Here is a 13,184-nt window from a genome sequence, read left to right as displayed (position 1 = left end):
TTTTTTTCTCGGTGTTTTGTAGGCTTAATTATCGTCATTCAAAAGTAATTAAAACACCTGGAAATCTTTAGGTTTTGATAAGCAAAATACTTACATACTATTGTTTACTTTTCAGGTATTCATCCAATCAGAATTCACGCTCAGAAACTTACAGCCAATCAGAATTTGCTAGCGAGCGGTGTTCATCCAATCAGATTCGCGTAATACGAAAGCAAAAGCGAAAGTAAAGGCGGAAATGTATTATTTTTTCGACGTGATTTACATATATTAGAACAGAAAAAACGCCAATTTGTTAAAGATATGTTTAAAACCACCTTATTTTTGTTGAGTATCCCCTAAATCTATCGAAAAGATACACATTTCAACATTAATCCTAAAATCTATTTTATTGTTAAGTATCCCGGCCCCGCCGGGGCTCAGAGAAAAATAAGTGGGCGGAACCGCCCTCTCGTAGTTTAATCCCGGGATTGAAAAAACCTGGAGAAAACCTTTTCCGAACATACAATGTAGCTGAGGACTTTTAAAACACGGCATTTAAAGTGAAAGAAGTAGTGATTGGAGGTTTTTGTAATTAGACAGCACGACAAAGGTTTGTTATAACAAAGACAAACTCAGGAGGTAAGGTAAATTGCGTTTTGACTGCTTTTAACCACTTTTCTAACACAAAATAATTTCAAACTTGACTTCGCTGTTGACAGGATGACAGCACCCCTTTTTGCACTTAGTACCCCGCAGTAATAAGTGCATTTGACTATTGCCAGACAGGCACTACCCCCTTTTTTGCCCTGTTTAGTGGTCTTTAGTGGCCGAAACTCAAGGTAATCACTATTTGAAACATGTTAGTACCCTAGGCAGCCCTGGGGGTTGACACTAACCTTGGTATATTTTCCCTATTTGATTTATAATAAACACAAAGCCTAACATATATGATACGAAGCTACAAGGCCCAACATTAAAGCCAAGTCTGCCCAACATTATTCAGGTCTAAAACACCAAAAATAAAAAATATCACATTTGCATTGTTTGACGAAAAACTGGGAGAAAAGCTTAAGACATTGTAGTAATGCACAACTTAATAAAAACAAAAAGCTGGCAATTTAGCTCCACAAGCAATCTTTGACATGGGATTTAAGATTCAAGCTGATTTGGTAAGTCTGGAAAGTAAAACAAATAAAGCTCCTACATTGAAAAAGGCTTATTGATAAGGATTGACAGCCTTTTTTACACTTGGCATGTATCCTGGGGTGGGTGGGTGTTTGAGAAAAAAATTTGTCATGTACTACCTGTGTACTATAATTGGGTGTTGGGTCCAAAATCGATGTTAAAAGTGTGGAAACAAAAAGGTTCAGAAATTATCTGCTAAAATAGAAATTTAAAGTTGTTCCAAAATCGATTTTGATTTTTACTACCTGTGTACCAAAATAGGGGTGTTGGGTCCAAAATCGATGTTAAAAGTGTGGAAACAAAAAGGTTCAGAAATTATCTGCTAAAATAGAAATTTAAAGTTGTTCTATTATAAATTGATCAAGCCAAGTTGTCCAAGATCATTCTTCCAAACTTCTTGGAATGAATTGAAATCCTACTAGATCCCACTGAAATGAAGGTTTATCGAGTCAATGTAAACACATTTGAATTCAAACATTCAACATTGGTGCCAACTCTCACGTATTGGGTGTGAGACTCATTCATTTCCACATGGTCTCGCGTAATTTTTGAAAAGTTTGATTTCTCACGCATTTTGGATTTTTGAGAACATTTTTCCTGTTTTTCCGATTTTTGGAAAAAAGTTTTCCCAATTTCCCGATTTCCCGAAAAAAAGTTTTCCCGATTTTTGGAAAAATGTTTACCCGATTTTCCGATTTTCGGAAAAAAGTTTTTATTTTCCGGATTTTTCCAGGTACTACCCGGTAGTAAATAGGGGGTATGGGGTGGTTTAACTGCAAACAAAAATAAAATATGACACACCAGGGTATTAACCGTTATGATGCCTGGTACCAACTGCATGACTCTCCCTGCATTTAGAACAAATGAACTTTAAAAGTTTTGATTTTATTTCCGCTGAAAATAATAGTTAAGTCATGAAAATTTTTAAATTAAAGAGTATAATACATTTTTACTACTATTATCAAGTCTAACTTTCAAAGGAATGAATTCTTCGACTGCGCCGTAGAACACGCGGCAAATCTCTTTTCAAAAAAACACGGAGTTCATTGATGGTTTTGGTGAAAACCACTGGATGAAACGCCGACGAAACGCACGAGTAAAAGGAATATAAGAAAGCAAAACATTGCCAGTCCATTTTAGAGAATGTGGTCAGGTAGATGACGGAGAATCCAACATTGTACGGTATCAGTAGGACTTGATTGAATAGAAGCAGACAACCGACTTCTTTATTCTTTCTCCTTCGTTGACGTATAATATCTAACTGTTCCGCTCGTTCGCCGTGTAGACGAGAAGTTGTTTGTTGAACTTCCGCCATCACCCTCCGCCCTTCTCTCTGTGTATAATACAAAATCGGTAGCTCAACACTGTGCGCGAACCATACGAGAGCTGCTGTCATCAGGTTATGAGAAGGCCGATTAATGAAAGGTTTTCGGCCGTGCCTCACAGTTGCGATGAGTAACAGAGTCATAAAAGCCCACGTTAAACCAATCAAAAGGTACGTTCGTCTATTGGTGACATTGTTTTGATAGGTAAGGGGAAAGCGCACGGCAAGGTATCGATTCATGGACAGATAGGCAGTACTTAGCAAGATTTGGTGGAATGAGCTTCGGTAAAAAGTGATCAGGATCATTATCACGATTTCGTTTCGACCAGAAAATCGATCATATATGATAAACAACACATTCGATGAAAGAAACAATATATCAGAAATGGAATGGTTGGCGATCAAAATAATGTAGAGTTTCGTGTTTAAAAATTGTCCGTAAAATAATACAATGTCCGATAATTGATATCAGGGTTGCTATTGGAATAAATGGAGCATATATTTCGATACGTATGCAACTTTTATTGAAGTCGAGTGCCGTCGAATCGGTGAAAAGATATTTAGGAGCGGTGTTGATAACATTGTTGCAGTCCTTAGACCCGTTGGAATGATTATAGTGAGCGAAATTATGTTTTACAGAAACGTTTGTAGAAAAGTGAAGGGTGGCGTTGTAGTCACACATACTTTAAACTTAGCACCTCGAGATACAAGCGAAAAATCTTGCTCTTAAAATATACTCCAAACCAAATATAGAGTCCAACCAAATCAAAATAGATTAGCCGTTATAGCGAGCCAGATGTTGTTTAATGTCAAACAAACAAACAAACAAACAGTTATCTTGAGCAGAAACTACATTAACAAATACATTTGGGTCAAAATAAAAAAATAATAAAAGGTTTCGACGGATAGATTATCATAAAGAACACATTTAAAACCTACGTCGATTTGATGAAAAAACTTTTAACACTTTTTGAAAGTTGCAATTTCATTGTAAGAAGAAATCAAATTTAATGTTTTTGAAACATTTGGCTTTTTGGTACCGACGGTCGGCACCTTTAAATAATAATATTCAGTTTTCCGAAAGAAGATCCATTTAGCAACAAGCCGAAACGCTGATTGGACTTTTGAAAAAGAAATAAAAAAAGCTTTACTGTAAACGCATTTTAAAAAAATAACCACTATCAGAAAAATGCACAGCTCAATAAATAAAGTTTCTAGAAAACTCAAACCATCGTGCTCTACCGTGATGCTTTCTTCGTATAATAATAATTTGCTTAAGAACAGTGATTCTTATAGATAAAGATTCGTTTTTTCGCCAAAAAAAATAATAAGTGTTTCTAGAACACTCAAACCATTGCCCTCCACCGTGACATTTTCATCTTAAAAAAAAACTAATAAAAATAATAATGTTGCTAAGAACACCAATCTATGGTAAATAGCAATTCTTATAGATAAAGATTCGTTTTTTGAGCCGAAAAATATTTTTTGTGAAAATCTGCTTCAGCTATCTTTTACCAATGATGTTACCGTACTTTCATGCAAAAAATCAGAAAGAATGAATGATCCAATTTTTCACAAATGCACCTTTGTATCAAAAATCAAAATATTCTTATGATTCAATCCTGAGAAAAGTTGGTAACAGACAATCGAAAAGACGGACAGACGAACGGGCGAACGAACACAGGTTAATTTATAAGACCTCCAGGTAGGTCCAAAAATCCAATTAAAGTCTGAAAAACGACGATTTCCGCCATATTTCAGTTGTTTTCGGACAGAAATTTTCCACGAAAATCGGACACAGTCATATTTTAGGCATTGCTAATTTACATCTTCGTGCAAAATTTCAGAAAAAACTAATTATTAAATCTCGAGAAAATACCAAAATACCGGTTTTTCCGGCATATCTCCAGCATTTTTGGCAGAAAATTTTTTTTCAAAAAATCATGCTCTATCACATTTTAGGTACTGCCATTTTTCATCAGTGTGCAAAATTTCATGAAAAATTTTCAAGTACAGCTCAAGAAATTCAACAGAAACCGTTTTTCCGGCGATTCTCGGCTGTTCCGGCGATTTTTAGAAAGTTCCGGCTTCAAAAATCTGTTTTATTGACAATTGAATTATGCTTGATGGTGGGCGTTGTTATCAATAAGGTTTTTGTGTGAAAAAAACAAAGGTATATTAGGTAAAATTCCAATGAAAATCTGCAAAAACGGTGATTTCCGGCATTTTCGGCCGGAAAAAAAATTTAAAAAAAAAATCAGGCTCCGTCACATTTTGAGCATTACTATTTTGTACGTTAGTGCCAAAAATCAGAAAAAACTAATGAGCCAATCTCGAGAAAAACTGGTAACAGACTAACGAACGAACGAACGAACGAACGAACGAACGAACGAACGAACGAACGAACGAACGAACGAACGAACGAACGAACGAACGAACGAACGAACGAACGAACGAACGAACGAACGAACGAACGAACGAACGAACGAACGAACGAACATGGTTTAATTTATAGGACCTCCAGGTAGGTCTAAAAAATAGCGGCTCACGTAGTATGAGTTTTCACCTTAAATGCAAAAACTCTTTCTAAACTTCCCGAGGAAAATCACTTTCTTTTTAAACAATTTCTTTCCAAATCAGACTTCCAAGCAGCAGCAGCCAAGAAGCCATTCTAAATATGGGAGAATCGGGTCGAGGCTCAATATGCAAAATTTTATTTTTAGCCTTAACTTACGCTTATTTATATGCTTAGACTTCAATTTGTTGATTTTCTTTGCGTTCATGAAAATTTCGAATTTTTAAGTCGAATTTGATTCAAAGAATAAATGTTTTCTTTGTAATTTGGCACCACAGGCTAAATCATTGGTCTAAGCAGGTCTAAGAAGTAACCCTAAGAAGGCCAGTGTTTTGGAAAAGCTGCATAATTTTTATTGCACATTTCAGCTTGGATGTATGCTTAGCATTATTCTTATTTTACCGAATTCGAGCCCAAGTTTGCCTATAAACGTTTTGTTATGCTTATAAAAAAGAGTGCACGACGTTATTGTGTCGTTTAACCAAGTCATTTCCAAGGATAAACTTCAAAAATGTTAAAGAGGAAGTCACTCACTTAGAAACCAAGGTGTGATGCGTGCCAATCTCCACATGCCATCAGCTGCCGCCTAAAAAAAAGAAGACAAATACATGAGGAGCAGTTGATATGGTTCCAACGATTTACTAAGTAACTAAGTAGATTGTTGTAGATACAGAAATTATATCTATGAAAACTTATAAAAACCTTGTCTGGGTTATTTTTGAAAAAGATTTTGAAATAGAAAAACAAGATAATATTACAGAAAAGATACTAACATTTTTCTTAAATTAAACTACCTTATTCAAATTCAGAAGTCATACCATCTAACAAAGAGGCATTACCTGTTCCCCAAAATCTCGCAGAAGGATGTAGAAAATGCTGCTCTTTGAACCGGAACCAATGACACTTTTGTCCAATGCTCCCGCTAACAAATCACTATTGTGCACCACTATGACTGCAGAAAGGAAAAAAACTCTTTAATAATACGGTAAAAGTTTTTTAGGGGATGATTAGACTGGAGTCGTTTATAATGCGTGTAATACTAATAATACCAATACTAATAATAATAATACGGGATTTAGTTTGTATAAACGACTGGAAGAATCCGGTGTTCCAGCCTTATAGATACAGGGGCTAGCTACGCAGAAACTTGCGTAGCGAGAAAACAATTTATCAAGCAATAACAAACTCTCAAAACAAAATCAACTCAAATGAAAAACTTTCAATACACAAATCCACATACATGTTTTTCTCAAGAATTATTTTGAGCGGGAAAAAATTATAATTGCAAATATTGACACTTTTCTTTTGTTTGGAGTTTGTGCACAAAGGTTTCTAGACGACTAAAATTGTTCCATTCATTACTTTTTGCTTTATTTCTACTATGTATAAATTAGTCGTCTAGCTTGCTAGACTAGGGGATGATTCAAATAAACACATTTTGTATAATACCAAATTTACGAAATTGAAATTTGACAAAAACCTAGGAACAAAATTAAGAACAAGCTGTTATTTTAGAATTATATTTCAGGTAATACTGGCAATACTTAACATTTCATTAAGATCTTCAGGTAAAAAAAAAGCATCGTAAAAACAAATTGATCGAAATTGATTTCTGAGCTGAGTCATTGAAATAACCGCATAAAAATATCGAAGATAATAATTTGATGATTTAATTTAAAGTCAGTTCCGAAATTAAACGTTCAAAAATCAGACAATTCTTCATCCAAGGTTTTAAGTTTTTGTAGCATACTCTCTGATATGTTTTTTTATATAGGGGATACGTTTCGTGTATAAAATTTGCCATCCGAGAATTACCCCCTGCCTTTGTGTTATGATGTGAAACTTGATACTAATCAACAGAAAGACAGGAGCAACACTCGGACGGGTATTTTATACACGATACGCATATATACCCTATATCAACAGTGTACGCAGCCTACCTAGAACAAAATCATAGTGAAGAATCTCAACTAGAACAAAATGATAGTGAAGAATCTCAACTAGACAGACTTCCGTCTACAAATGGAAATTGCAAAACTTGAATAAAATGCTTGTTTTTTTTTTGTGGGTGGTTGGCATAAAGTACAACTTACAGGAATCATTAGTACAAAATTCTTCGTCTTGCGTGTATGACTTCCCTTTGGTACGTAAGTTGACTTTGAAAGGACACGATTTGTTTGGTCGAAGCAACACACTAATCACTTGTTTGCCAGTCCATAGTGCCATCGGCTGAAGGAGACATAAATTTAGAATACTGCAAATCACTGAGGAAAACTACATTAAAGAAGGAAACTTATGCTTTCATGTCACTTGATTATCAACATTTTCAGCTTTGACACAACAAAAAGGTTAAATTTGGTCTCGTTAGAATGCACCCGTCGACATCGTTTTTATCGACCTTTTTCTCAAAATAAAAATAACGAAAACAAGAAAACAAAACGTGAAAATCGATTCAAATGAAGACAATATGAAAATGAAAATGGAAATACCAATACCTTGACAATAGTGGGTTTGGGGATGTCAATTTTCATGGTAGCATCTTTACCAGCTAACAGCATGGAACAGATTTGACAGAACTGTGATTTGTTGAAGAACTGGTCTTTCTGTGTGATCAAGAATGCTCCAGTGATGAAATCTTGTGTGGCAGCAATCAACGGTTCACCTGAGTCGTATAACAACATAATAAGTGAACATTTGCAGAAGAAGGATACTGAAATATCTGACTGTCCTTTCTTACTTTCCTGGAATCATAACTTGGTTTCTTGACATAACATTATAAACATAGACAAAGTAAATTAAATTAAATGATAGTTCAATGTTTTCTTCTAGATTAAAATATACCGGGTGCACCAAAAAAAAGTATTCAGGATTTAAATTTTTTGTTCATTTTTTTTTATCGTATAGATAAATGCTCTAACTTGAATTTTGAGCTATCATACGTTAAATTTGAATAATTAGTTTCGAAAGTTACTTTAAAAAAATTTTTTCCATGTCAAAATTTCAAAAAATCACTAAAAACAGCAATCGCAATTTTATTTATTTTTTTATTGTGTTTTTTTCTTATTTATATTTTGCCAACAGTTTCTCCATCTTATTTGCACGACATGAACATTTCCAGCACGAGCAAACTCAATGCCCAACCCAAGTTCATTGAGCAACTAGTCGAGGAATGGTGACTTTCTTTTCAAAAGTTTTCTCTCATGGCACACACATAACATCAAAACCTCTCTTGGAGATTTCCAGAATTTAAATTCCGTAACAAGTTTTGGTGAACACAGTTGCATTTTTGGGTATTTTTATGTGTAAAGAAGGTAAGTGTCAAGAGAAAAGTTTGCTCCCTGTTTTTGATGATTTTTTGAAATTTCGACATTAAAAAAAGTCAGTTTTTTAAAAATAACTTTCGAACTACTTTTTCAAATGTATGATAGCTCAAAATTCAAGTTAGAGCATCCTCTATACGATAAAAAAATAATGAACAAAAAATTTAAATCCTGAAGCTCACAATATCTTGACAAACCTGTATACTTTTTTTTTGGTGCACCCGGTAGTGTACAGTGCTAGTCACGTGTGCGTCAAATATAATATAACTTTATGGGGAAAACCCTAGATTACACAACAACATTCACTGAACATTGTTTTCCCAAATACTAATTAGGGAATTGACGGAATTGCCTACATGGACAATTTTTCAAACCAGAGTAGAATAGATCGAGGGCCTTACCATTCCTAGGCGTGATGAGGTTATTTTTGACACCCATCAATTCGATTGCTTCAGCTTTGGCTTCTTCGGTCTGTGGCAGATGAAGGTTCATCTCATCACCATCAAAATCGGCATTGTATGGTGTACATACACACTCATTGAAACGAAAGGTGCGATGAGGACGAACTGTGGCCTGAAAAAAGAGAGAAGAAATCCTAAAGCTGGGTATCCACTAAAGAAAAATTATTCCGTCGCAAATGATCATCGCGAAAATATTTTTGTCCTAGAATTAACCTTTTTTCTAAATAATTGGCGAAAGTAAATGAAAATGTTTTCAAATCATTCCAATAAATTTATTGAGAGAAAATTGCGAGAAAATTTAACATTTAGTTAAAAACCTATGAATACTCATCTAGATTATAATATTCAAATCAAAAGTTTCTAATTGTAATTTAATTTTTCATTGGCCCTAAAAAGAGTTCATCTGGCTACTTACATAATGAGCCATAATACTGAGTTTATGAAGAGATGGCTGCCGGTTGAAAAGGACAATATCATTATCCATTAAATGTCTTTCAACCAAGTCGCCATATTTTAATTGGTTTGCTACTGCAGTTCGGTTACCATATTTCAGAAACCTTTTGATACCTATTAAAGAAATGTCATTTGAAGCTATATTTTCAATGAATTGTCAGGGAAAGTCAGTAGAATATTTTTGAAAATTAGAACAAAAAAAATGACCAGGAAAAAAAGCAAAACAAAATTCGGCAAAACCTTGAAAATAAGAATCCTCGAATTACAAATTGGCCATCATCAAAAAAAGTTAAAAAAACTCTAGGAAAATGAAAGAAATGTGTCCAAAATAGGACAAAACCGCGAAAAAAATTAGTTCCCTGGAATTAATTCCGATTTTTTTTTCAACCGCAAAAAATAGTTCCTGCTGTAATTAGTTTCGTTAAGGTATTTTATAACAATCATATTTCAAAGGTTTCTTTTGCCATGGTACAACGTTAAATTTTTTTAGGTGAAATCTCTTTGAGTATACCAGTTCACTGCCCTGGACCCACACAGACACCTATAATGCTTTTCATTGTGCCTACGATGGCAGCCTCAACTCCTGGAAATAAATGTCTAATCTTTGATAAAATATAAGGACACCTGAGAGCCCTATGAGGTATGGATGAATAACCACTTATAAGCGAAACATAAACAAAAAGGGTGTTTTTGAAGACTGTTGCAAAATGGAGCAATACAACTTCTATCGCTTCTAGCGAAAATAATATCACAAATCTATATGATCCATTTTTAAATTTACCTGTAGCTTTTGTTTCCACAAAATTTGCACCTGGGTGTTTATCAGGACCATTGATCACCAATTCCCTCATCAGCTTGATGTTCTCTTTGGTAACCAGCTGAGGGAAAGTCAACACTTTGGCAACGTGTATTGGAACCGCAACCTGGTCAATTCTTAGATTCGGATCAGGAGAAATGACTGTTCTTCCAGAGAAATCAACACGTTTTCCTGACAAATTACCACGGAAACGGCCCTGTTTGCCTTTAAGTCTTTGCACAAAACCTCTGGTTGGTTTTTTAGGTTGCATGTTCATTGGGATACCTGACACTTCACTGTTGATATAAAGTGCACATTGCAGCTGAAGAAAATCCCAGTCCTCCATTATGATTTGAACTTTGGCACCTGATGATTGATGTTTACGTATAACGTCATTTAGGAAGATAATTTCTGTCAATTTCATGGTGATGTCATCTTCATTGCTGCCTGATTGGAGATCTGAGATGACTGATGGTCGAATACAAGCTGGTGGTACAGCAATCCTCGTCATGATCAAACTTTCAGGACGACCATTCTTTGGTGACATCCCAATCAGCGGACAATCCTTAAGAAAAGAGTTTGGATGTAACGTTTGTTTATAAAGTTTGTCTGCTAGTGGTTGTTGAGAAAAAAATTCTTCTAATAATTCCAACATATGAGAAATCATACTGATGCATAATGTCTTTAAAATTTCTTTTCAGTTTCTTTAAGCTTTTTATGACCAGGATTTAGTAGGGTTTCCTTGGTCATGCTTCGGGTCTAAAGAATTTTGATCCTCGAATTGATTTCAATTGTAAAAGTGGAACAAGGAACAAGGCATAAAAAGACTCTTTCCAGTTCCTTTTATGAAATGGTTACTAAGATGAGTGCTATCGGAACAATAGAAAATGCTTCAGTTTTCAACATCTCATTTTCATAATTGTTTGAAAAAAAGAAACTTACTTGGTCGGATATATTTTCGAAGAGCTGCAGTACTTTCAAGGGGTTCAAAATCTCCTGTGTTTTATTCAAGTAAGTAGACAATTCTTTGTTAGACTTCATGGCCTCCTCAAAGGAATTGTGGAAGTCTGTAATGAAAGGATCCTCTGTCTTTCGAGTGTTTTTGTATTTCTCATGTATAATTTTCATCATACCCAATTTTTTGACCGTTCCTGAAAAATAAAGATGCAATTAGATAAACACAAGACTCAAGGTGCTATCAAGTTTAGTTTTTGGTTTATAAACCCTAGTGTAAGTATTTAGGAAACTTACCATTTTTGTCTTGGCAATGAATACATTTTGAAACTTTTTTACATTTATCAAGAACTTTTTTGTGTATTGCTTTCCTCTGTGTGGAGGTCAGACCAGGCTTTTTGAGTTGATTGACATAAGTAGTTTTCTCTTCGTCTGAAATAAGTACTCTGCTACATGTCTAAATTAAAGAAGGAAATTGTTAGCTAAACCGTGAGGTCATAAAAGAAAGCTTGCTAACATCTGGTATCTTTGTAAGTAGCCTTGACGATTGGCAGAGAAACATGTGAAAAACATTCACACTAAATCACTTTAGTAAAACAATCATTTGAAAAAGAAAAAGGATTTCATACCTTACAAATTTGCTGTAAAATGTGTATGGTCAAACGAAAATATCCAACATGGAAGACCGGTAGTTCCAAATCAACATATCCAAAATGGCCAACACAATCTACTAAGTTTTTGCCACATGTATCACAGGTTTTATCCTTCCCACTAGTTCCCTTTAAGAGAAAATATAGTGGTCAATTTTAATTACAAGAACATTATTAAACAATGGTGGAAAAACGTTGGTTTATCAAGCTGACTTTAGGTTTTGAAGCTGGGTTGGTTGGTTGTTTGGGTAGATAATAACTGTACTCTTAGGTGCCAAATAAACGGTCCCCCCCGCTTGTTAATTTTTCGAAAATTTTCCAACCCCCCCGGACCTTATTAGGACCCCCCCGTTTATTAATTTTAAAGAATATTTTCAATTGGCTAAAAGAAGTCCCCTTATTTTGCTCCAAAAAGCCTGATTTTAGCCTATATTTACCTTATTTTGGGGTTTTCAGAAGTACAATTTCCAACCCCCCGGCAATTAGGTCCCCCCCCCGTTTATTGAAATTTCAAAAATTTTCCAACCCCCCCCCGTTTATTCGAACCCCCCCCGTTTATTTGGCACCTAAGAGTACATTGTTTTACCAGATTTCTATCCCAAAAAATCAGGAGTTTAAATTTAAATTCTGGTTCTTGTTTGAAATGTTGCTTTTTTCTAACTTTACAGGTACCTCCAAAAGTCGGGTCAGTGCAAGGAGAATAAGCTAGTTTTATCTCTAAAGCTATGATTATTTTGTACCATAGAAACTTGATTATGTTAATGATGAAGGAAGGGGTTCGTCTAAAAGAGCATTAGACTAATTAAAAGGGACTAAACAAACCAGTTTTCTGTCTAATACACCATACTGCATTGGCATCCTTGAGCCATCTTGATTGTAAAGTGTTTTGGAAACACATTGTATTGTTGACAACTGTTGTATTTGATCTGATGAATGCAATCCAAAAGTGATAGAAGATCTGAAAATAATATACATAAATTGATAGAAAAGAATGTACAGCCCATCGCTTCCTTTAATTTCGCCCCAAGTTAAAAATGCGTGAAATTTCAAATAATATTTAAAACTCCTCAGAACAAAGCTTTTCATCAGGAGTAGGTTTCCTTTTTATTGAAAATAAATGACATAATTACATGACATTACTTACATTTTCTTGCCAACAGCTGCTTCTCTAAACTGTTCTTTAACCATATTTAAAAGATGTTACCATCGCTTTTCATCAGAATATAAATTTTTCTTTTTTAATCTGAAAAAAAAACTATCAATGTTATATTCTAGCACCAACCTGAATTGACCAGTCTTGATGTGAATTGTCCTAGTAAACCTTAACAGTATTAAAGCATAGCAGGTGGAATGGATAAAAAAATGGAAAGTTTCAAACAAAAATGCAGTTAAAAAAGAGCAAGATTCCACATTCCAATAAATCTGATGTTAGTTATGATGAATCTGGTAAAAATCTGATGGTGATGATGTTTTTGTGAATCTGATAT

General features: G+C 34.6%; 1 protein-coding gene across 2 annotated transcripts in view; it reads right to left on the bottom strand.

Moving 5' to 3' along the window:
- Window positions 1-12,951, bottom strand: part of LOC136813285 (DNA-directed RNA polymerase III subunit RPC1-like) — a 38,029-nt gene extending 25,078 nt beyond the window's left edge. The window contains exons 1-12 of one of the 2 annotated variants that reach the window (XM_067069798.1): window positions 12,842-12,951; window positions 12,520-12,655; window positions 11,677-11,826; window positions 11,345-11,504; window positions 11,036-11,244; window positions 10,079-10,658; window positions 9,260-9,411; window positions 8,785-8,956; window positions 7,559-7,725; window positions 7,157-7,292; window positions 5,903-6,015; window positions 5,598-5,649 (exon numbers count right to left, since the gene is read on the bottom strand). In XM_067069798.1, coding sequence (XP_066925899.1) covers window positions 5,598-5,649; window positions 5,903-6,015; window positions 7,157-7,292; window positions 7,559-7,725; window positions 8,785-8,956; window positions 9,260-9,411; window positions 10,079-10,658; window positions 11,036-11,244; window positions 11,345-11,504; window positions 11,677-11,826; window positions 12,520-12,655; window positions 12,842-12,885 — 2,071 coding nt within the window. In that variant the 5' untranslated portion in view covers window positions 12,886-12,951. The remainder of the gene's footprint in view (window positions 1-5,597; window positions 5,650-5,902; window positions 6,016-7,156; window positions 7,293-7,558; window positions 7,726-8,784; window positions 8,957-9,259; window positions 9,412-10,078; window positions 10,659-11,035; window positions 11,245-11,344; window positions 11,505-11,676; window positions 11,827-12,519; window positions 12,656-12,841) is intronic. The other variant, XM_067069796.1, reaches the window with a different exon arrangement.
- Between the last annotated feature and the right edge of the window lie 233 nt (window positions 12,952-13,184).

Source organism: Clytia hemisphaerica, unplaced genomic scaffold, assembly GCF_902728285.1.
Source record: "Clytia hemisphaerica strain Z4C2 unplaced genomic scaffold, Clytia hemisphaerica genome assembly, whole genome shotgun sequence".
NCBI classification, from domain to species: domain Eukaryota; kingdom Metazoa; phylum Cnidaria; class Hydrozoa; order Leptothecata; family Clytiidae; genus Clytia; species Clytia hemisphaerica.
The sequence above is the reverse complement of the archived record's forward strand: the minus strand, read 5'-3'. Positions and strand labels throughout refer to the sequence as shown.